General features: G+C 49.3%; 1 protein-coding gene across 3 annotated transcripts in view; it reads left to right on the forward strand.

The window, feature by feature from the left end:
* The window catches only part of cc2d2a (coiled-coil and C2 domain containing 2A), a 294925-nt gene that overhangs the window by 183641 nt on the left and 85923 nt on the right, over positions 1-25361 (forward strand). For all 3 annotated transcript variants that reach the window (XM_072496407.1, XM_072496404.1, XM_072496406.1), the window contains exons 28-30: positions 445-554; positions 6990-7086; positions 7182-7280. In XM_072496407.1, coding sequence (XP_072352508.1) covers positions 445-554; positions 6990-7086; positions 7182-7280 — 306 coding nt within the window. The remainder of the gene's footprint in view (positions 1-444; positions 555-6989; positions 7087-7181; positions 7281-25361) is intronic.

Consider the following 25361-nt stretch of genomic DNA (forward strand, 5'->3'; position numbering starts at 1 on the left):
AACGAATTCCACAGGCTCACCACTCTGGGCGAAGTAATATCTCCTCATCTCTGTCCTAAATGTTCATCCCATAGCTTCAGACTGTGACCCTTGGTTCTGGACACACCCACCATGAGAAACATCCTTCCTGCACCTACCCTGTCTAGTCCTGTTACAATTTTGTAGGTTTCTGAGATCCCCCTTCATTCTTCTGAACTCCAGTGAATACAATCCTAACCGATCCAATCTCTCCTCTTACATCAATCCCGCCATCCCAGGAATCCATCATTTAACTCCATTAGTTAATGATAAGTTGAAATATCTTAAAGTGACACTATCTTCTGTTTCCCCTGTTTGGAATCGTAGTTTTTCATTTGTATGAAAAATGAGCTATGTGCAAAAAACTGAGAAAGATCATGTCAAGGGTTAGCAATCTAACAATGGGAAATTTGTTTGTCATCAAAGACCTCAGTGCGTCCTTTTGTGGAGGTTTCATTCCAACGTACAATCCGTCAAACCGCTACTGCAGAAGGTCCAAACCCTAACTGGAATGAAGAACTGGAACTCCCATTCAGGTAATTTAACACAAAAAAGATTGATTGGGTGAAGGAGGCCCTTTGATTTCACCTTGCTGACTATCAATATTTGCAACTTTTCGGGATGTATTTTCCCCAGGCTTCAGAATCCTGACATCAGGACCAAATCAGTTGTCCTATGCCCGCACCTGCCACAGTCACTGGGAGATAACTCCGTAAATGGCAGGTCCTGCCTTCACCATCCTATTCAGAATTTCAGGTGGGCTCCTAATGCTGCTGGCTCAATCAGATGGTTCTCAACTCTTTGCAGCCACACCAGGGGAGGTGGACACTCCTCAGACCAGGTGGGGATTGAGAGGACTCCTAGGGAAGATTTTCGAAACATGGATCCAAATAAAAAGTTATGAAGGGAGAGGCTGTTTTGCTCCTCAGATAGGAGGGGAGCCTCTCAGGAGGAATGGTTTGGGCTGGTCTTGTGGCCATACCTGCCTGCAACCCTAACAATGCGGTATGGAACCTCCGACCAGGAACGTTCAGACCAAAGGCAGTGTGGAGGGGGATGTGCTTATCATTTTGAAAAAAAAAGGCATCATGCCGACACTCCACATGTTGCTGCCACCACACATTTTTTCCAGAGTATAGGCTGGGTATGATGTCCACATACCCATTTCTCAACGGAAGGAAGACAAAAGGGGTTAATTGAGAGGCATATTTACAACATACGATGATTGTTCTAGTGTCGCTCAGGCTCCAGCTCTGTCTGCACCCCAGCAACCTGAAAGAAGCAGCTACAATGCGGAAAGTTGGAGCTGCAAATGATTTGAAGAATTTTGACTGTGGACCTGTAAAGAAAGGAAAGGCTGATCTGTTCCCTGGACAGATACTTACTGAGATCTCCTGGAAACTGCGGTCACGGAGAGCTGGGACAGGTGCAGTTCCATTCACCCACCTGTTAAAGATGGAAATTACACGGGCAGCAAGCTTGCGCAGTGGTTAGCACTGCTGCCTCACATCGCCAAGGACTCGGATTCGATCCCAGCCCTAGATCACTGTCCATGTGGAGTTTGCACAGTCTTGCCCGTGTCTATGTGTGTCGCACCCAACAACCCAAAGATATGCAGGGTTGGTGGATTGGCCACGCTAAATTGCTCCTGAATTGGGAGAAAATAAAGTTATTTAAAAAGACGGAAATTACATTGAGTTCCTGCAGCCCCTGCTGCCTGGGCCTCAGCAACGTTTTCATTGGTGAGACAGTGACGGCTGCTGGCCACCCTAGCAATGGACCACACTGTGTCAAATCCTCTCCTCTGGAAACTGCCTTCTGTCCCTAATTGGGCCATAAATGCAGAGGAATTCTAACTATCTCCCATACTACTTTGCCTGAAGGTACACTGCTGATATGACCAGGGTCACAAAATCACACAGGGCAGAAGAGGACTTCAGCCCATCGAGTCTGCACCGATACATGAAAAACACCTAATATGAAAAACACCTAATAATCTTTAATAAAGTCACAAGTAGGCTCACATTAACACTGCAGTGAAGTTACTGTGAAAATCCCTGACCTGTCTACCTAATCCCATTTTTCCAGCACTTGGCCCATGGCCTTGAATGTTATGACATGCCAAGTGCTCATCCAAGTACTTTTTAAAGGAAGTAAGACGACCCTTCTCTACCACCCTTCCGGGCAGTGCATTTCAAACCATCACTACCCTCTGGGTAAAAAAGCTTTTCCTTACATCCCCCTTTAACCCCCTGTCCCTCACCTTGAACTTGTACCCCTTAGTGACTGCACTCTTCAACTAAGGGGAACAGCTGCTCCCCTATCCACACTGTCCATGCCCTCATAATCTTGTACACCTCGTTCAGATCGCACTCTGCTTCAGAGAAAACAACCCAAGCCTATCCAACCTCTCTTCATAACTTAAATGTTCCATGCCAGGCAACATCTGTCGAATCTCCTCTGCAGCCCCTCCAATGTAACCACATCAGTCCTATAATGTGGTGATCTGAATTGCATACAGTACGCCAGCTGTGACCTCACCAAAGTCATATACAACTCCAACATGACCTTCCTGCTTCTGTAATCTATGCCTCGATGGATAAAAGCAAGTGTCCCATATGCCTTTGCCACCACCCTATTAATCTGCTCTCTCACCTTCAGAGATGTATGGACAAACACGCCAAGGACCATTTGTTCCGCAGAACATCCCAGTGTCGTGCCATTCATTGAATACTTCCTTGTCAAATTTCTCCTTCCAAAGTGTATCGCCTCACACTTTTCAGGATTAAATCTCATCTGCCCCACCTTCTCAATATTTTCAATGTTGGTAAGATTCAGGCTAAATACTTTTTTTTTTGTAAGATTGTCTTTAGTTCTGTACATAATTCTGTGGTTTAAATTTTGGCCTGCCAATAGGTCCAAGGAAATTCTTCATTCCCTGGACTGACTTTTTGTGGCGATCTGGAGCCGAAAATCAGTACCAACTGGACTGTTCATCTGTTACAATGGCCTTTCTTGCCTCTGGGCTATTTTGGGGAGGATGAAATGGGAGGAGGGTGGGTAATGCCAACAAGGGATAGCCAATTAAACCAATTAAATTGCTCATTGAGGGCAATTTAAGGGGCATCTTGACAAATACATGAATAGGATGGGAATAGAGGGATACGGACCCAGGAAGTGTAGAAGATTGTAGTTTAGTCGGGCAGCATGGTCGGCACGGGCTTGGAGGGCCGAAGGGCCTGTTCCTGTGCTGTACTTTTCTTTGTTCTTTGTTCAATGACCAAAACGTGTCTGGAATTTTGCAGATGACATGCAGGTTCCCTGCTGAGATCAAAGCTGCAGTCGATGAACAGCAGTGGCCTCTCATGCTTCATTTTACATAACTACCCACCCCGCGACCTCCCAGAGGCCACAACTGACGGGAGGGCCAAAGGTGCAGCCTCAAGACATCCAGTTAAGGGACTTTCCCTCCACAATGATGGTCTGGCAGCTGTGGCCATTTTTTATTTATGAGTATTGGAAATGTTGCTCTACATTGGCAGCCACTGATGGTGGGGCTTCGGATGGATACTATTTTCCAGTGCTAGTCAACCACTTATTGAACTTCCAATTTGGGAGCATATCAGCCATTCTGAATTACACAGGGCCCCCAGTTCTCCAAAATCTTCCTCTGGGCTCCACCATCAGCACTTATTGGTTCTCGATGGCTCAATCAGGATCTGAAGAGTTGTCGATCTGAAACATTAGCTCTATTTCCCATTCCACTGATGCTGCCAGACATGCCAAGTATTGCCAACATTTGATGTTTTTACTTATGATTTCCAGCACCTGCAGTATTTTGCTTTTGTACTGGCCTGGGATCAAAGATTTTGCCCAACTGCCTCAGATTGTTTACTTATTTTTGACTCATGCAAGGCAATACTGAATATAAAATGAGATATTTTTCAAAGTTGCTCAAACATCTGGGGCGTCATTCTCCAACCCCCCGCCGGGTCGGAGAATCGCTGGGGACTGGCGTAAATCCCGCCCCCGCCGGAGTCTCCAGCACCGGAGATTCGGCGGGGGCGGGAATCGTGCCGCGCCGGTTGGCGGGGCCCCCTGCTCGATTCTCCGGCCCGAATGGGCCGAAGTCCCGCCGATAAATTGCCTGTCCCGCCGGCGTAAATTAAAGTACCTTTCTTACCGGCGGGACAAGGCGGCGTGGGCGGGCTCCGGGGTCCTGGGGGGGGCGCGGGGCGATCTGGCCCCGGGGGGTGCCCCCACGGTGGCCTGGCCCGCGATCGGGGCCCACCGATCCGCTGGCGGGCCTGTGCCGTGGGGGCACTCTTTCCCTTCCGGCTCCGCTACGGTCTCCACCATGGCGGAGGCGGAAGAGACTCCCTCCACTGCACATGCGTGGGAAACTGTCAGCGGCCGCTGATGCTCCCGCGCATGCGCCGCCCCGACATGTCATTTCCGCGCCAGCTGGCGGGGCAACAAAGGCCATTTCCGCCAGCTGGTGTGGCGGAAATTCCTCTGGTGCCGGCCTAGCCCCTCAATGTTGGGGCTCAGCCCCCAAAGATGCGGAGCATTCCGCACCTTTGGGGCGGCGCGATGCCCATCGGATTGGCGCCGTTTTGGTCGGCAGATATCGCGCCGTTTCCGGAGAATTTCGCCCCAAGAGTCAATATAGCATGGACCCTATATTTCAGGACATACTAAATAAACACAATTTTATCTGAAACTTAAAGGGTTTGGATTTGGATTTATTGTCACGTGTACTGAGATACAGTGAAAAGTATTGTTCTGCGTAAAGTCCAAGCAGATCACTCCACACATGAAAAACATAGTACATGCAATAAATACACAATGTGAATACATAGATATAGACATCGGGTGAAGCATACGGAGTGTAGTGCAACAACAGTAAAGAAGATGCGTCGAGAGATTAGTTCAGTCCACAGTTGAACACTACAATTTCTCCTTTTAGATTTTTATCCATTACGTATTTTCCTATAGTGGATGGTAACATTTTATTTTGCAAGAGAAATATGTGTTGTTACCTACTGAAAGCTAGCCTCTGCAAATTGAATTTCATGAAATTTAACTTTGTTGTCTGCAAGTTTCAACACATTAGTTGCTTTGGGAAACATGAGGTGATTATATGTTTACTTTTATTTGTATGCAACTAATAGCTTTGTGACTTGTGACCTTTAGAAATGATTGCATGCACCTGTGCAAATTATTATAAGTCCCAGTAATCCTGAGGTAAGTCAAGTAGTTTTATCCAGTCAGTTGTCTTTGATGGAAAGTCCAAAAATTAATGTGATTCCACCTCTTCGGTTTAAACATTTTTCAATTTAATTTTATGTTTTTCTGCTCTGACAATCTTTATCCTACAAAAAAAACAGTCACAAGAATGAAAAATGTGTGACAACACATCATACCATTTGTTTCTGTAAAATGAGCGTTTATGACAGGAGTGTCTGTTTTTCCACTTCAGAACCTGTGAACAAAATGTCAGGCAAAGTTAGTCATCAGATGATTACCATGGCCTGAATTTTCAATGCTCGCCATCCTGAGAGTCGGCGCGTAACCCATCCCCACCAATTGACAAGTCCACTGCCATTTCACACTTAATGAGTATTGATTGTCAGGGCTCCATCCACCCTTGGAAGGAAGTCCCACCTTGAAGAGCTGTCGGCCAATCTGATTGTCTGTCATCTCTCCACCCAGTCCAGGCATAGTGCTGATGTGGACAAAATAGGTACTGCAGTGCTTTGCCTCAGCCTAGGTTCCGGGAACACACTTGAGGTAGGTCCTTGGGCGAGAGATAAGGGGATACCCGGGCGGGAGGGGGGGGGGTGCAGCAATCTCAGCATTGGGGCTAGGCCTGGAGGTTAGGAGGGAGAGCCGGAGCTTCCAGGTCCCAGAGGGGAGGGCCCAAATCTGAAGGTGGATACTTAAGGTCCTTAATAAGGGGAAGAGCGGGTTTCCTGCCCGAGGCCTTGCTCGCTCGACCGTGAAATTGCGCCAGTGCCAGAGCAGGCAGGAAGCCGGAAGGAAACCCATCCATGCAATGTAATGCCCTGTAATATCCTGCACGGGACCTACGATGTAGTTTGTCTTATTATCGTGCCCCGGTGGGGAACGCCCTGCCAAGGCTGTACTTAGCCGCATTTTCTGCACTGAGAAGATCCTCCGATCGCTCTCTTCCCCCCACCCCCCCACCCCCTCCCGGTACAGTTACGCCTAGTCCCCATTTGTGGGCTCCTGTATTGAACAACGCCTGGCTGGGGTCTCCTCGGTGAGGCCGGTAGATGTCGGGTGGCCATTTGATCCAGCGAAAGCAAGGGTAATGCTTCCAAACTGAATTCACTCTGCAAGACTGGATCCGACCCTTTGTAGGATTAGAACCAGTTAGATCTTGTGAGGTGTAACAGCTGTCGGGAAGCCCAGGGGAGGCCTCACCCGGCATCTACCAGCCACGTCGCGCCCCGTTTGGGCGGAACGAGACCTGTAGATCGTGTCCATTGTTTGCAAATAACATTTCATTCGTATTTCGACTCTGTGTCCCGGCAGGAGTGGAGGGGGAGCGGGGGGGGGGGGGGGGGGGATGTAAAATTCTGGCCCATATTTCTGTTAGATATGTTTTAACTTACTTCACTGTCATAGTTATTTTTCCAGTCTACCATATGAAGCAGATTAACCTTCGGTGATGGACTTTCTTCAGGAGTGTGTTTGTGATTCAGTGAACATATGCTTCAAAAGGCAAGATTTGCAGTGTTGTAGTGAAAGAGCGGGGCAGTGAGTGGGACTAATTGGAGTGTCCTTTCAAAATCTACACAAACACAAAGGGCAGAATGGCCTCCTTTTATGCTGTATAATTGTTATTTTATGATTTAAAGCACTCCACAGTGGAATATATTTGCAGCTTCTGTATATACCATTAAATAGTATTAATTGCAGAGTAATTTGATTTGTGACTTCAGAGCACCAAATGGCAATTACAGCACAGCGAATCTGCAGTCTGTTACGGATGAGGTGTTCATCAATGTCTTCGACGAAGTGATTTATGATGTTCTAGAGGTAACCTTAAAGATTGTTTTTATGTCACAAAGTCAACCCAGTCACGCAAATACATATGTGTGCGAACACTTTGAAAAATAATTCTGTGTTTTCAGGATGATAGAGAAAGAGGAAGTGGTGTTCATACCCGTATCGAGCGGCACTGGCTGGGGGCTGTACAGATCCCATTTTCTACCATCTACTCCCAGTCCAGGGTAAGGATTTGCTTCTACATATTCGCCTGAAGTGGAGGGTGTTGTGAAGATGGTGAAATGTTAATCTGTGTGCGAAACATATGCTGGCACCTACTGTACCTGAAAGCAGGAATCTGCAACTTGTGTTTCATGAAATATAACTTAGCTGTATGCAAGTTTCAACACAGGCATTCAATTGCTTTGGGAAATTTGAGGTAATCATATGTATATATTTATTTTTATGTAACTGACCTTTAGAAACCATTGCTTATATCTATCTGCGTAACTCATTGCGTAATTCCAAATAATTCTGATGTGAGTCACATATACTTTTATCCAGTTAATTGTCTTTGATGAATAATCCACAATGAAATGTGATTATCTTTGGTCTTTTCTTTTGTAGGACCTGGCACGTCTCTATTCCCATTTGTTTGCAGTTGTTTCATTCACTTAGACTCACTTTGCATCAGCAATTTAAATAATAGGAAGCCTGTTCTGTCAGATTTGCTAAGAGTTTAAATGATCTTAACTTGGCGTGCAGGCAATTGTCGGAAATACCCCCAGAGGCAATTTCCAGAGAACGGGATTAAAACCCTTTTTAATCACTTGTTTGCTCAACATTCCATTTTTTTTTTTAAAACCTTGCCCTTTTCCATTGGAGGTGGCTTAGATTGCGATATAAAACACCGTACTAAGGTCATTAGTTTGTTTGCAAACCTTGGAATTAAAAATAAGACCCAATCATAACCCGAGTCACCCAGCAGGAATGGAATGGTACGGGCAACTCCGCATTTCCCCAAATTTAAAACACATTTGAGCCTCCGTCATTTTAATCTCTGTTTTTTATTCACAGGGATAGTGCTCGCCTAGGGAGGCAGGTGCCTCATTTATATTTGCATTTTGGGGTCCAATGATACCATTCAGACCCAGATACAGTTTTTAAGAGAAGGTGGTGGTGAGCTGACTTCATCAGCAGTAGGTACATACACAGTGTTATTAGGAAATGTTGCTCTTTTTAGCCTTAGTCTATTTGCTCTGATTACGTCACCTTTGCTCACGAGTCGCCAGGTATCTTTATGATACCGCCACGTGGTTCAAGTTCAGGTTATGATTAATAATACAGCACACCGCTTAGTAAGGACTAAAACAACGGTCATTTATTATATACAACAAGCAATATTAATACCCTAATACTACTATCTATATAATAAACCTATCACTACGGGCCAATACTTAACTTAGGAAGAGCCCACCAGGTCAGGGAAACGAATGGCTTGTCCAATCAGATCTGGCCCGCGGGATTCAAAAGGCTGCTACAGGTCGGTGGCTAGGTGTCTCTACCGGATAGCGATCGCTGGATTCACACTTACTGTTGCCGGTTGCTGGTCTTGCGAAGGTCTCGAGCAGGCGAAGAGGAGAGAGAGAGCGATCTGAACTTGGCCCCTCACTTTTATAGGGCCCAGGGGCTTCCCGCCTCCCGGGGCGGCCCTTGACCCTGAGTCCCAAGTGATTGGATTTGTCCCCAATCCCTGGGGTCGATGTGTCCAATGGTGAGGCGATTCCTCGATCGGGGGGTGGTCGTTCACCTGTCTTTGTTTCGGCCACTGCAGGCGGCGACAGGTCTGGCCCGGTATTCAATTGCTAATATGTTGCAATTGTTCCCGGGGATAGCCGATTTAACTGCAGATGTCTGGATAGATGGGCTGCAAACAGTCCTGAATGTAACTGCAAATATCTGGGTTGATGGGCTGTTGATAGCCCTGAGTATCGATCTGGGCCAACTTCCCCAGAGCCGAATATGCAATACCGTCTGCAGCTGCCTGCTTGTGTCTTGTTAGCTGCTTTTCCCAGCAGTCTTTCGGGTTAGCCATTTCAAACTGGGTTTTGGCCAGATTAATCGGAACGCAGCCATTTTATATGGCTACATTCCCGCCTTGTGATTCTAACGCGAAGCGTAAAGGATCACAGAAATTTTATCCTCTTCGTTCCCTGACCGGGGGGCGGGGGGGGGGGGGGGGCACCTCCTACATGGCCACTACTCTGACCCTAGCTATGCACAAAAATTTACCTAAACAATTCTTGAGGGCGCTATGTCAGGCAGGGAACTGGGAACCTCTAACTTTACCTAAACAATTCTTCAAGCATTATATAATCTTATCTCTCTAAACATACATAACACTCACAACCTTTAATATATTCTTTCCTGGCTTGGCAGTCAAGCTCAGGATCATACATTTCCATACATTTTCTTTTTATTTACAGGAAAAACCGCCAGTGCATGTTTTGTCATTCATATGTCGCGGGGCCTGGGGTCTGGTCATAGCCGAATATCGGGGATTGGATCCGATAGACCGGGGTTCGAGCACGGTATGCTCTCCTTTTCCACTTGTAGAGGCGCATGGTCTGTACTGCACAACTGAGTATAGCCAATGCTAACAGTGCCTCAATGATGTACGATAGAGAGTACCAAGTTATGAGCTTGGCACACCAGAGTAATGCAGCGTGGTTGGTGACTGGGCCCTCGGTACTACTGGGCCGTGAAGTGTTAACAGTAAAGGGGTTTGGAGTGATGGGGTCCGCGTTCCCGTGCAACCAAAAGTCCAGAACAAACATGTTGAGCACGAAGAAAGGAGTCCTCATGGCTGTCTTCTTTCTTTCCTTTTCCTGTGTTCGCTGGTTTTCTCCGGACTTGGAGCTTCTGGAGTTCTGTAAGACAAGCGTAGTGTGTGTAAATACTTCGGTTTAATATCTGGTGTGTTAGTGTGTCTGTCCTTCTTGGGGCCAATTAAACCCTTATAATTGGTCACAATATGTGACTCTCCCCCCATTTTTTTTTTTTCAAAACAAATGTTTGGACGCGGCACACTTCCCAATGGTGGACCAGTGCTAGGTTTATCATCCCAATGTTCTAGGATGTAAATAGCATGTGGCAGCAACCCAAAGGTTGCCTAAATAAAATAAAACAGTTTTTGAAAGAAAAGTTTGAATGAGGTGCGTGTGGGCCGCGACGGGTAAGGTTTGGGTGGAGTCCCCGGGTAGGACGGCTACCAATACCGTATCTTCCCTACCCGAGCGTTTTTGACCAACGGGGGGGTCCCCAGGCAGGGCGGGTCTCACGCCGTTTCCCCACTGCCTGAGCGACCAAAGAACGGACAAAAATGTAGTCATCATGGTGGGGTTACTGTTCTGATTCTACCATCAAATCAGAAGAGTAACTATGATCGGGCGTCTGCTCTGGTGACCACGTATCAGCTGAAAAGCTATTTCCTCTGAATGGGCGTCTGGTCTGGTGACCAGGTATCTGTGGACAAGTTGGTACCGCTGAACAAGCGTCTGGCTTGTCCAATTGGAAAAGAGCTAAAAGGTTCAGGTGAATGGGTGTGGGGCGGTGAGAAAATTCTCCTGTAGGACGAACAACACTTAACAAACAGACAGACAACGTAAAACATTCTGCAGGTTCCATCAGAAAGGACAACACTTTTCACCAAGTGTCTCCTTTAAATCATCATGTGGACTCCTCAGTTCTCGGTTGCGAACAGGGTCGCAAAAGGGTTGGCGGAATCAGGCCCTAGGTCGTCACCTTCTCCCGGGTGCCAAACTCTGGAGTGGATCAGGGCGGAAAGGGCTGCGTGGTGTGAGTTGGGATCGTCCTCGTCGTTGCGGACGAGTCTGCAGGAGTTGTCGCGGTGCCAATGAGTGGTGTCGAGTTGGGTGGGGACAAAGTCGGGGTCGTCCGTGTAGTTCGGTGGTCGTTGGTGGGGTTTATTTAAGTAGGTGATGAGGAAGGGGTCACTGGAGTCGAGGTCGGAGTTGCTGGGTGTGGGACCAGGATGGTAGGGAGGCGTGCTGTGGCTGTCGTCAGAGTCACAGTCACTGTCTGTGCTGCTGCAGTCTGTGGGCGGTCCGGGGTGGAACGTAAAGTTCGTGGGTGGAGTCGGTGGCGAGTCTGTGTCTGGGCTGGACATGGAAGGGGTGGGTGTGGTCACGTTGGATGTGGGTGGGGTTTGGTCGGCTGCGTCAAGCATGACGTGGTGGGAGTGGTTTGACTGTGGTCCACAAACCTTGAGCTGGTTTATGTGAAACCATGCAGTCTTACCATTTTGGTATTTAATCTTATATACCGACGGGCTTATTTTGTGCGTAATTGAATAGGGACCCGAGTATTTTGGAGACCGAAACGTGCTGGGGTTGTACACGGACAACATTACTTGCTGTCCTATGTTGTACTCCGTAGCATGTACTGCCTTAGCAAAACAGGCCTTGCTCTGTTTTCTTTTAGTGCCCAGTTTAACAGCGGCTGCTAGCTGAGCCGTTTTTATATTTGCAAGTAATTGTTCCACGGCCTTCTCGTGGGTGAGGGCTGTGACTTCGGGGCTGGTTAGGTCTAAACCTAGCAAGTATTCTGTCCCTTTCATGGGGCGTCCGGTCATGAGGGTGTGTGGGGTGAAACCTGTGCAGGTGGAAACAGTGTTACGCAAAAACATCAGCGCAAAGGGGAGGACCGAATCCCAAGTGGTGTTGTTTTGCTGGACCATTTTTCTAAGGGTGGTTTTTAGGGTCCGATTCAAGCGCTCCACTATACCACTCGACTGTGGGTGGTACGCAATGTGAAATTTTTGGGTTATTCCAAATATTGTGAGGACGTTCTGCATGACCCGTCCCCTAAAGTGAGAACCTTGGTCCGATTCAATGCTGCGGGGGAGTCCCCATCTTGTAAAGATGTGGTGGGTTAGGATTTTGGCGGTGGTTTTCGCGGTGTTGGTGTGGGCTGGAAATGCTTCCACCCACTTTGTAAAAGTGTCAATGACCACCAGAACATATTTATAGCCATTCCTGCAAGGGGGCAATGGACCTATAGAATCGATCTGGAGGTTCGTCCAGGGGCCGTTAACGGGTCGGGTGTGGCTGAGATGTGCCTTTTTGGCATACCTGTCTGGGTTGTTTTGCGCGCAGATGAGGCAATTTTCGATGTAATGGGATACATCCTCTTTAAGATTAGGCCACCAACAAAGCTGCTTGAGGTGGGCTGCGGTGGGTTCTATTCCCTGGTGTCCATGACCATCATGGAATAGACAGATCATCTGATTCCTATCTTGTGCAGGAACCACGTAAAGGCTGTCGTTTAGCACCACACCATCATGTGTGGTGATGGTATTCCGGAACCCCTCGTATGAGGCTGGAAACTTCCTTTTCATGATCTCAGTGAGAGCGCTATCCTGTTCTGGGCCGCTACTAGATCCTCGATCCTAGTCTGCGCGACCTGAACTGCACTCACTGGCGCACTCACTGGGGCGCTCCCGGGGAGCTTCCAAAAGTACCCATGCCTGGATCCTGCCTTAGCCAGCGCGTCGGCTTTTACATTTCATGGGGGGGAAGAACGATGGTGGCTGCGGACTTTTATAATGCCAAAAGTCCTGTTCTTAGCTTTTTCTAGGATATGGCGGAGTAATGGGGCTGAGGGGAGGGGTTTTCCATCCGCGGAAACAAATCCTCTTGTTTCCCAGAGGGGCAGAAATTTGTTGAGGCTGTTGCAGACGTATAGACTGTCTGAATATATGTCTGCTGGGCTGGGGAAGGAATCTGGGTGGTCTACAATGTAGGCGATGGCCGCAAGCTCTGCTGCCTGCGCGCCTAAGTGCCCGGGCAATTTTAATGCGATTTCCTCGAGGGCGCGTCCCTGCGCGTCCTCCACATAAATCCCACAACCTGTTATGCGTTGCCCATCAGGATTGTGGAAGATCCATCCACATAAATCCTGATGGGGTCACACGTGTCCGGGTGAGGGGGGTTCTGAGATGGAGTGGCTAGTTTTCTGGGGGGTGTTCTGGCTATAAAGGGGCCTGTGTTATGGTGGGGCGAGATGATTTCACACTCATGGGGGGTTCCTGCAGGAGCAGGGCCGAAAGGGTGCGGTCTGTGGTCCCTACCTCTATGGCGAAAGGGGAAAGCGGGTCGGGAACTTGTAGTGCGGGAGCGGCTATGAGTGCCTGTTTTAGTGATTCCACAGCCTCCGTATGCTGCGGAAGCCATTCCCAGGGGGTTCCTTTCTTTAGGAGGTCTGAGAGGGCCGCTGCCTTGCTGGCGAAACCGTCAATGTGGTTTCGGCAGTAGCCAACCAATCCTAAAAACGACCGGAGGGCTGACACGTGTTGGGGAAGGGGCAATTTAGCGATCGAGTCAATTCTTTTGTGCTCGATCTCGCGTTTGCCGTGTGTGATGATAGTACCCAAATATATCACCTTTTCTTCCAATATTTGGGCCTTTTTGGGGTTTACTTTACAGCCAATGGAGTGTAGTAACTCCAGGAGTTCGGACAGAAGCTCAATGTGCTCTTCCTTTGTGTCTGTCTGCAGTAGTAGGTTGTCTACATACTGTACCAGGCATTCGGGGCGAGAAAATTTTGCTAGTCCATTTGCCAGCTGTCGGTGGAAAATGGAGGGGGAGTTGTGGAAGCCTTGTGGCAGGCATGTCCACGTGTACTGCTGCGCTCTGAAAGTGAAGGCAAATTTATACTGGCACGCCTTTGCCAATGGAATGGACCAAAACCCATTACTGACGTCCAAAACCGTGAAATATCGGGCATGGAGTCCCTGTTTGAGCATGGTCTCGGGACTTGTTGCAACGGTGGGGGCTGCTGCGGGGGTGACTTTATTGAGTTCCCGATAATCAATGGTTAAACGCCATGATCCGTCGGGTTTCCTTACTGGCCAAATCGGGACATTGTTAGTCAAGGCTACCGGTCTTAGGACGCCCTGATCTAACAAGCTTTCTATGACCTTTAGGATTTCTCCCTCTGCTTCTAGGGGAAATCCGTACTGTTTCTGGGGTCTTGGGTCCGGTCCAGTTATCTGTACGGAGCCGGTCATCCATCCACAGTCGTGTTTATGGGTTGCAAATGCTGCCCTGTTTTTCTGCAGGACTGCCCTGACCTGTCTGTCCATGCTGAGTGTGCTGGGGTTAAACCAAAACTCGCCTACAGCGCTGATTTTGTTCATGTAGTCCCCTATGGTGAGTGTTGCGGGGGCTCTAGTGGATTTCGCCATCTTCCAGACACACTGGTTGACTGGATCGAAGGAGAGGTGGTGTGAGTTCATAAAATCGATCCCTAAAATGTGCTCTGCTGTTGGGGGCAGGTCGACTAACACTACGGGGTGTTTTGTATTAATATTTCCGATCTGGATGGGTACAGGGGTCGTGATATGCCCCTGTTGTGAGTGGCCTGTGAAGCCGCTGAGGGTGATAGTGGATGTGGTGGGCCACGTGTCCTTACCCAGGGTGGAGGAATTTAAGGTTGTGCGGGACCCTCCTGTGTCCCAGAGAAGCTCGATCGGCTGTCCCCTAACCTTTGCTGCGACTACGGGTCGTCCTGACCTATCCCAAAGGGTATCGCAGACCCAGCTAGGGGAGCCTATACACCGTCAGTCCGTTCCGGTCACGTCTGTCTGATCGGACTGGGCGCTAACGCTATGTATGGGCTCTGCCTTTTTCTTATTGAGAGTGCCTGTCTGTTGGGCTCTCTGTGGTTTTTTGGGGCTATTGCATTCTCTAGCAAAATGTCCCAACTGTCCGCAATTGTAGCACTCCTGCGGTTTGGCTGGGGGGCTGTTCTTTCCCTCGTTTACCAAGGCGGGGTTGTGGAGAGTGGTTCTTACTGCCTGCACATCTGCGGCGGCTTGGTTTTCCTCGGGTGTTCTAGTGGCTGATTTGCTGTGAGCCGCTTGTTCCCAAACGCGGGACAATCTTTTTTTTTTAATAAATATTTTATTGAAAATTTTTGGTCAACCAACACAGTACATTGTGCATCCTTTACACAATATTATAACAACACAAATAACAATGACCTATTTTATAAACAAAAAATGAATAAATAATAAATAACAAAAATGAAAACTAACCCTAATTGGCAACTGCCTTATCACAAGTAACACTCTCCAAAAATATAATTTAACAGTCCAATATATAATTATCTGTCGCAACGACCTATACATATTATACAGTATATATTAACAACCCTGAGAGTCCTTCTGGTTCCTCCTCCCCCCCCCCCCCCCCCCCCACTCCCCCGATCCTGGGCTGCTGCTGCCTTTTTTCCATTCCATCTATCTTTCTGCGAGGTATTCGACGAACGGTTGCCACCGCCTGGTGAACCCTTGAGCCGACCCCCTTAGAACAAACTTAATCCGCTCTAGCTTTATAAACCCCGCCATGTCATTTATCCAGGTCTCCACCCCCGGGGGCTTGGCTTCTTTCCACATTAACAATATCCTGCGCCGGGCTACTAGGGACGCAAAGGCCAAAACATCGACCTCTCTCGCCTCCTGCACTCCCGGCTCTTGTGCAACCCCAAATATAGCCAACCCCCAGCTTGGTTCGACCCGGACCCCCACTACTTTTGAAAGCACCTTTGTCACCCCCATCCAAAACCCCTGTAGTGCCAGGCGTGACCAAAACATATGGGTATGATTCGCTGGGCTTCTCGAGCCCCTCGCACACCTATCCTCCACCCCAAAAAATTTACTGAGCCGTGTTCCAGTCATATGCGCCCTGTGTAATACCTTAAACTGAATCAGGCTTAGCCTGGCACACGAGGACAACGAGTTTACCCTGCTTAGGGTATCTGCCCACAGCCCCTCCTCGATCTCCTCCCCCAGCTCTTCTTCCCATTTCCCTTTTAGTTCATCTACCATAGTCTCCCCTTCGTCCCTCATTTCCCTATATATATCTGACACCTTACCATCCCCCACCCATGTCTTTGAGATCACTCTGTCCTGCACCTCTTGTGTCGGGAGCTGCGGGAATTCCCTCACCTGTTGCCTCGCAAAAGCCCTCAGTTGCATATACCTGAATGCATTCCCTTGGGGCAACCCATATTTCTCGGTCAGCGCTCCCAGACTCGCGAACTTCCCATCCACAAACAGATCTTTCAGTTGCGTTATTCCTGCTCTTTGCCACATTCCATATCCCCCATCCATTCCCCCCGGGGCAAACCTATCGTTGTTTCTTATCGTGGACCCCCCCAAGGCTCCAGTCTTTCCCCTATGCCGTCTCCACTGTCCCCAAATCTTCAGTGTAGCCACCACCACCGGGCTTGTGGTGTAGTTCCTCGGTGAGAACAGCAATGGGGCTGTCACCATAGCCTGTAGGCGAGCCCCCTACAGGACGCCCTCTCTAATCTCTTCCACACCGCTCCCTCCTCCTCTCCCATCCACTTACTCACCATTGAAATATTAGCAGCCCAATAATACTCACTTAGGCTCGGTAGTGCCAGCCCCCCGCTATCCCTGCTACGCTGTAAGAATCCCTTCCTCACTCTCGGGGTCTTCCCGGCCCACACAAAACCCATGATGCTCTTTTCAATCCTTTCAAAAAAAAAAGCCTTTGTGATCACCACCGGGAGGCACTTAAACACAAAGAGGAATCTCGGGAGGACCACCATCTTAACCGCCTGCACCTTCCCTGCCAGTGACAGGGATACCATATCCCATCTCTTGAAATCCTCCTCCATTTGTTCCACCAACCACGTTAAATTTAACCTATGCAATGTGCCCCAATTCTTGGCTATCTGGATCCCCAGGTAACGAAAGTCCCTTGTTACCTTCCTCAACAGTAGGTCCTCTATTTCCCCTGGATGCACCACAAACAACTCACTTTTCCCCATGTTCAATTTATACCCTGAAAAATCCCCAAACTCCCCAAGTATCCGCATTATTTCTGGCATCCCCTCCGCCGGGTCTGCCACGTATAGTAGCAAATCGTCCGCATACAAAGATAGCCGGTGTTCTTCTCCTTCTCTAAGTACTCCCCTCCACTTCTTGGAACCCCTCAACGCTATCGCCAGGGGCTCAATCGCCAGTGCAAACAATAATGGGGACGGAGGGCATCCCTGCCTTGTCCCTCTATGGAGCCGAAAATATGCAGATCCCCGTCCATTCGTGACCATGCTCGCCATCGGGGCCCTATACAACAGCTGCACCCATCTAACATACCCCTCTCCAAAACCAAATCTCCACAACACCTCCCACAAATAATCCCACTCCACTCTATCAAATGCTTTCTCGGCATCCATCGCCACTACTATCTCCGTTTCCCCCTCTGATGGGGCCATCATCATTACCCCTAACAGCCTCCGTATATTCGTGCTCAGCTGTCTCCCCTTCACAAACCCAGTTTGGTCCTCGTGGACCACCCCCAGGACACATTCCTCTATTCTCATTGCCATTACCTTGGCCAGGATCTTGGCATCTACATTTAGGAGGGAAATAGGAAGCGGGTCCTTTTCCTTCTTTAAGAGAAGCGATATCGTTGCTTCAGACATAGTCGGGGGCAGTTGTCCCCTTTCCTTTGCCTCATTAAAGGTCCTCGTCAATACCGGGGCGAGCAAGTCCACATATTTTCTATGGAATTCGACTGGGAATCCATCCGGTCCCGGGGCCTTTCCCGCCTGCAGGCTCCTAATTCCTTTCACCACTTCTTCTACCTCGATCTGTGCTCCCAGCCCCACCCTTTCCTGCTCTTCCACCTTGGGAAATTCCAGCCGATCCAAGAAGCCCATCATTCTCTCCCTCACATCCGGGGGTTGAGCTTCATATAATTTTTTATAAAATGTCTTGAACACTCCATTCACTCTCTCCGCTCCCCGCTCCATCTCTCCTTCCTCATCCCTCACTCCCCCTATTTCCCTCGCTGCTCCCCTTTTCCTCAATTGGTGTGCCAGCAACCTGCTCGCCTTCTCCCCATATTCGTACTGTACACCCTGTGCCTTCCTCCATTGTGCCTCTGCAGTGCCCGTAGTCAGCAAGTCAAATTCTACATGTAGCCTTTGCCTTTCCCTGTACAGTCCCTCCTCCGGTGCTTCCGCATATTGTCTGTCCACCCTCAAAAGTTCTTGCAGCAACCGCTCCCGTTCCTTACTCACCTGCTTCCCTTTATGTGCCCTTATTGATATCAGCTCCCCTCTAACCACTGCCTTCAACGCCTCCCAGACCACTCCCACCTGGACCTCCCCATTATCATTGAGTTCCAAGTACTTTTCAATGCACCCCCTCACCCTTAGACACACCCCCTCATCTGCCATTAGTCCCATGTCCATTCTCCAGGGTGGGCGCCCTCCTGTTTCCTCCCCTATCTCCAAGTCTACCCAGTGTGGAGCGTGATCCGAAATGGCTATAGCCGTATACTCCGTTCCCCTCACCTTCGGGATCAACGCCCTTCCCAGCACAAAAAAGTCTATTCGCGAGTAGACTTCATGGACATAGGAGAAAAACGAGAACTCCTTACTCCTAGGTCTGCTAAATCTCCACGGGTCTACACCTCCCATCTGCTCCATAAAATCTTTAAGTACCTTGGCTGCTGCCGGCCTCCTTCCAGTCCTGGACTTCGACCTATCCAGCCCTGGTTCCAACACCGTATTAAAATCTCCCCCCATTATCAGCTTTCCCATCTCTAGGTCCGGAATGCGTCCTAGCATCCGCCTCATAAAATTGGCATCATCCCAGTTCGGGGCAAATACGTTTACCAAAACCACCGTCTCCCCCTGTAGTTTGCCACTCACCATCACGTATCTGCCCCCGTTATCCGCCACTATAGCCTTTGCCTCGAACATTACCCGCTTCCCCACTAATATAGCCACCCCCCTGTTTTTCGCATCTAGCCCCGAATGGAACACCTGCGCCACCCATCCTTTGCGTAGCCTAACCTGGTCTATCAGTTTCAGGTGCGTTTCCTGTAACATAACCACATCTGCCTTAAGTTTCTTAAGGTGTGCGAGTACCCGTGCCCTCTTTATCGGCCCGTTCAGCCCTCTCACGTTCCACGTGATCAGGCGGGTTGGGGGGCTTCCTACCCCCCCCCCCCCCTTGTCGATTAGCCATCCTCTTTTTCCAGCTCCTCACCCGGTTCCCGCGCAGCTGTATCTCCCCCAGGCGGTGCCCCCCCCGCCCATCCCCTCCCATACCAGCTCCCCCCTCTCCCCAGCAGCAGCAACCCAGTAATTCCCCCCTCCCACCCCCCCCCCCCGCTAGATCCCCCGCTAGCGTAATTACTCCCCCCATGTTGCTCCCAGAAGTCAGCAAACTCTGGCCGACCTCGGCTTCCCCCCGTGACCTCGGCTCACACCGTGCGACGCCCCCTCCTTCCTGCTTCTCTATTCCCGCCATGATTATCATAGCGCGGGAACCAAGCCCGCGCTTCTCCCTTGGCTCCGCCCCCAATGGCCAATGCCCCATCTCCTCCACCTCCCCTCCTCCCCCCATCACCACCTGTGGAAGAGAGAAAAGTTACCACATCGCAGGATTAGTACATAAAACTCCTCTTTCCCCCTTTTTTAACCCCCCTCTTCGCCCCCCACATTCGCCCCACCACTTTGTTCAAACGTTCTTTTTAATAACCCGCTCATTCCAGTTTTTCTTCCACAATAAAAGTCCACGCTTCATCCGCCGTCTCAAAGTAATGGTGCCTCCCTCGATATGTGACCCACAGTCTTGCCGGTTGCAGCATTCCAAATTTTATCTTCTTTTTATGAAGCACCGCCTTGGCCCGATTAAAGCTCGCACTCCAGTCTTGATAAACGCGGATCACCGCGTTCTCCCATTTACTGCTCCGAGTTTTCTTTGCCCATCTAAGGACCATTTCTCTATCCTTAAAACGGAGGAATCTCACCACTATGGCTCTGGGAATTTCTCCTGCTCTCGGTCCTCGCGCCATCACTCGGTATGCTCCCTCCACCTCCAACGGACCCGCCGGGGCCTCCGCTCCCATTAACGAGTGCAGCATCGTGCTCACATATGCCCCGACGTCCGCTCCCTCCGCACCTTCAGGAAGACCAAGAATCCTCAGGTTGTTCCTCCTTGCGTTGTTCTCCAGTGCCTCCAACCTTTCCACACATCGTTTCTGATGTGCCTCATGCATCTCCGTCTTCACCACCAGGCCCTGTATGTCGTCCTCATTCTCGGCTGCCTTTGCCTTCACGACCCGAAGCTCCCGCTCCTGGGTCTTTTGTTCCTCCTTTAGCCCTTCGATCGCCTGTAGTATCGGGGCCAACAGCTCTTTCTTCATTTCCTTTTTGAGCTCTTCCACACAGCATTTCAAGAACTCTTGTTGTTCAGTGCCCCATGTTAAACTGCCACCTTCCGACGCCATCTTGGTTTTTGCTTGCCTTCCTTGCCGCTGTTCTAAAGGATCCACTGCAATCCGGCCACTTTCTCCTCCTTTTTTCATCCGTATCCAGGGGGGATTCCCTTCTGGTTTACCGCACAGTGTTTTTAGCCGTCAAAATTGCCGTTGGGGCTCCTATCAAGAGCCCAAAAGTCCGTTTCACCGGGAGATGCCGAAACGTGCGACTCAGCTGGTCATCGCCGCACCCGGAAGTCCCAGTGCGGGACAATCTTTTGACCACCCACTTCTCATTATGAGCCTCCTCCGAGGGGTCATAATTGCTACAGGCATTCTGTCCTGCTTCCGTGGCATGGGAGATAAGGGTGCGGCACGATCTACGTTGCTGAAAACGGCTTCAAAATGAATCCACAAGCGTCCTGCGAACGCTGTGGGGTGTTCAGACTTTTTCTGTCTGCATTTATTCAGACCGTCTACGGGGTCGCCCCGATTGTACCCGATCACATCCAGGATGGCGGCCTGCATTTCTGCAAGGGTGCCTCCTCCTACATTCTGTGGGTCGGGAAGGGCTGCTGCGACCGATGGGTCGTGAGGACCGTGAGCTTTACCTGCTCTTTCTCATCCAGGCTGTACATGGTCGCCTGGTGTTTGACGGTGGCAAAGGAATGGTGTGGGTCTGAAGCGGGGAGGAACGGTGTGATTTTGGCACACGAGTCCCGTAATTGGGTCACTGTGAGGGGGGTGGAATATAAGACGTCCGCCGCGTCTGCTGTGGCGGTGCGGTGGGTTGTTACAGGGTTCATGGGAGCCTGTATTATCTGTTGTGTGGGGGGGTGGGGGTGCCTTCCTCCTTTGGGGTTTTCCCTGCGCACATGCTCCCTGAACATATCTCTGCGCTGTCTCTTGCAATTCTTCCCAATCAGGGCCGTCTTCCTGGTCTAAACTTTCCCCAAAGGTTTCTTGAAATCCCTTTTGGACAGAAAGCAGTGCTTTCAAGTCTGCAATCTGCTTTCGGCACTTTGCATGGTCCCAAGTACTCTGCCTTTGTTCCATGGTTGCAGCGTGGAGCGCTCTCAAGGCTGCCTTGAGATCACTGCATTGTTTCTGGAGCGTCTCTACCTGGTTTTCTGTTTCTTTCTTGACCAGGACTGCACGCTGCAGGTCCTGATAAGCCTTTTCATATTGTGACTGGAAACTACTCAAGTGCGCCAGACAAGATTGGTGACCCCGTTTGGCGTCAGCCACCTCTTCGTCCTTTGCTGCTAATTTCCCTTTTAACTCCAGGTTCTCTTTCTCAATTTCGCATATATCGGTTTTACTCACCCGATGTATGCCTTCTATTTCCTTGCGGAGCGTCCTGACGACCTCCTCTGTGCCTCGCAATTGTGCCAGACAGGACACAATTGCCATCGGCTTGCGCACTTTTGCTAAACTCTTTTTGTGGATCTCACTCGGGTTCTCCCACCAAGTATGCCCTATACTTCCAGGACCTGAGTCGTCGTTATTGCAGAAATCCTTCCACATGGGCCATCCTTTGCCCTGCAGAAATTTGCGGATTTCCACTTCCCAAACGGGACACTGTCCCGCTCCAACGCTGCTGACTGGTGCGACAGCAAAATCTTCGGGGTTCATGAGGCGTTGCATCGCTTGCATTGCCTGCATGGCTCTCACTTATCTGCTCGTTACGTTCAAATTTGGAACAGGGGGCTAAGATGGTGTGGTAGATGCGGGTACGGCTTGCGCTAATTTCCGAAATACCAACTGCCGATAGTTTTGACGCAACAAAAAATCTATCAGTTTTGTCTTATAACCCTGTTAGTTACGCATGCATACACACACTTCCGAATTGTGAATTATTAACCAGAACCGCTTGAACACTTGTGGGTTTTTTTTTGTTTTGTTTCCGATTGGATTCTAATTCAAAATGTTGGGGTTCTCCCGGAGTGGTTTTCCACTTCTAAGTCGGGTCCCAGCGGAGTCGCCAATTATGTTGCTCTTTTTAGCCTTAGTCTATTTGCTCTGATTACGTCACCTTTGCTCACGAGTCGCCAGGTATCTTTATGATACCGCCACGTGGTTCAAGTTCAGGTTATGATTAATAATACAGCACACCGGGGGCTAGAAATATTTGGAGTAGTGGACGAACCGGGAGTGCAGAAGGTGAAAGAGGCCGGCATTCTGGCCTTTGCGTCCCTAGTAGCCCGGCGAAGGATCTTGCTAATGTGGAAGGAGGCGAAGCCCCCCAGCCTGGAGGCCTGGATAAATGATATGGCTGGGTTCATAAAGTTGGAGAGGATTAAGTTCGCCTTGAGAGGGTCTGCGCAGGGGTTCTACAGGCGGTGGCAACCATTCCTAGACTATCTCGCGGAGCGTTAGAGGAAGGTTGGTCAGCAGCAGCAGCAACCTTGGGGGGGATGGGGTGAAGGGGACGTCCTGGGAGGGGGGGGGAAAGGGGGGACTGCCTGGGAGGGTGGATGAGCAAGAGATAACATGAAGGGTTGGGGAAACTGGCACGTACGGGTGAGGGCCAGTGTACAAAGCTGAGTAAATATATCATTTTGCCGTGTATATATCTTGCTCTGCGCGATTTCTCGTTGTTTTTTTTGTTACGGGGGGGGGGGGGGTTATTGTTTGTAAGGGAGAAAAATTGTGTTAAAAAACTTTAATAAATATATATTTTTAAAAAAAAATAATACAGCACACCGCTTAGTAAGGATTAAAACAACGGTCATTTATTATATACAACAAGCAATATTAATACACTAATACTACTATCTATATAATAAATACTGGCCAATACTTATCTTAGGAAGACCCCACCAGGTCAGGGAAACGAATGGCTTGTCCAATCAGATCTGGCCCGCGGGATTCAAAAGGCTGCTACAGGTCGGTGGCTAGGTGTCTCTACCGGATAGCGATCGCTGGATTCAAACTTACTGTTGCCGGTTGCTGGTCTTGCGAAGGTCTCGAGCAGGCGAAGAGGAGAGAGAGAGCGATCTGAACTTGGCCCCTCACTTTTATAGGGCCCAGGGGCTTCCCGCCTCCCGGGGCGGCCCTTGACCCTGAGTCCCAAGTGATTGGATTTGTCCCCAATCCCTGGGGTCGATGTGTCCAATGGTGAGGCGATTCCTCGATCGGGGGGTGGTCGTTCACCTGTCTTTGTTTCGGCCACTGCAGGCGGCGACAGGTCTGGCCCGGTATTCAATTGCTAATATGTTGCAATTGTTCCCGGGGATAGCCGATTTAACTGCAGATGTCTGGATAGATGGGCTGCAAACAGTCCTGAATGTAACTGCAAATATCTGGGTTGATGGGCTGTTGATAGCCCTGAGTATCGATCTGGGCTAACTTCCCCAGAGCCGAATATGCAATACTGTCTGCAGCTGCCTGCTTGTGTCTTGTTAGCTGCTTTTCCCAGCAGTCTTTCGGGTTAGCCATTTCAAACTGGGTTTTGGACAGATTAATCGGAACGCAGCCATTTTACGTGGCTACATTAAGGAGTTACAGGATTTTCACCCAGTGACAGTGAAGGAACAGCAATATGGTTCCAAGTCAAAATGGCTTCCAGGTGGTGGTGCTGCCATGCACCTGCTGCACTTGTGCATCTAGATGTTGGAGGTCCCAGATTTGGAAGGTGTTCTCGTAGGTCACAGGTTGCTGGATTGTACATACTACTGCCACTATGAGTTGGTGGTGGAGGGATTGAATGTGTAAAGTGGTGAATACTTCAAGTGAGCTACCTTGTCCTGGATCGGGTCAAACATCCTGCCATTTGTGCCACACTCATCCAGGCAATGGGAGAGCACTCCATCACACTCCTGACTTCTGCCTTGCACATGGTGGATGGGCTTTGGGGAGTCAGGAAGTGAGTTGCTTGCTGCACAATTCCCAGCCTCTGATCTTCTCTTGCAGACAAAATATTTATATGCCTGGTCCAGTTACATTTCTGGCCAATGGTAATCCCGAGGATATGATGGTGGGAGACTCAGCGATGGTAATGCTGTTGAATATCAAGAGTAGATGGTTGAATTCTATTTTTGGAGATGATCATTGTCTGGTACTTGTATAGCATGAAAGTTACTTGCTAGTTTTTAATCAAAGCCTGAATATGTCTTTGACTTGCTGTGTATGGGCATGGGCTGCTCTTGAATGGTAAAAGTCTGGAATTATACATCCAATGACCATGAAACCATTGTTGATTGTCGTAAAAACACATCTGGTTCACGAATGTCCTTAAAGGAAGAAAATCTGTCATCCTTACCTGGTCTGGCCTACATGTGACTCCAGACCCAAAGCAATGTGATTGATTCCTAAATGCCTTCAGGGATGGCATCGTGGCCCAGCCAGCGACGCCCACATCCCATGAATGAATGAACAAAACCTAAATATTTTTAACCTTTCAAACAGGCATTCTGGGGGCTTCAAACACGGGTCAATCCTCAACTTTGTTGATGAATACAGTAAGAAATCGCTCTGAAAAGGAGCAAGCAGTGCTGAGGCTGGAGAGAGAGAATGGTACAAAATAAAAACTGCCAGATATTCCAACATGAAAAATGATTGATTATACTATTTTTTAAAAGGGCCCTTTATTTTTATCCTTTCCGATGTCTGCAAATCCAAAAAATGAATACGAATCTGGGGCTGGTTTCTCCACCCAGCCATATTTCTGCCCCGACCTGCCGGCGGGATTCTCCGTTACGCAGCCAGTCAATGGGGTTTCCCACTGTGGGGCAGCCCCACGCCGTCAGGAAACCCCCGAACGCCGGAAAAACAGAGAATCACAGCGGCGCAGAATCCCACCCCTTGGGTTTCAATTGTTGCTTAGAATTAAGTTAATCAATAATTAGTATCGCTGAAAAAGGAGACATTTCTTGAAGCTTTTTGTCTTGCCCAAATCGGGACAAGTCCAAAAATACCAATGTAATGGGAAACAACAATTATTTACTGCATGAGAAGGGTGCTGATTGGTTGGCCTCTGGTAGAGGCATTGCC

The sequence above is a fragment of the Scyliorhinus torazame genome, chromosome 3 (genome assembly GCF_047496885.1).
Source record: "Scyliorhinus torazame isolate Kashiwa2021f chromosome 3, sScyTor2.1, whole genome shotgun sequence".
In the NCBI taxonomy this organism is placed as follows: domain Eukaryota; kingdom Metazoa; phylum Chordata; class Chondrichthyes; order Carcharhiniformes; family Scyliorhinidae; genus Scyliorhinus; species Scyliorhinus torazame.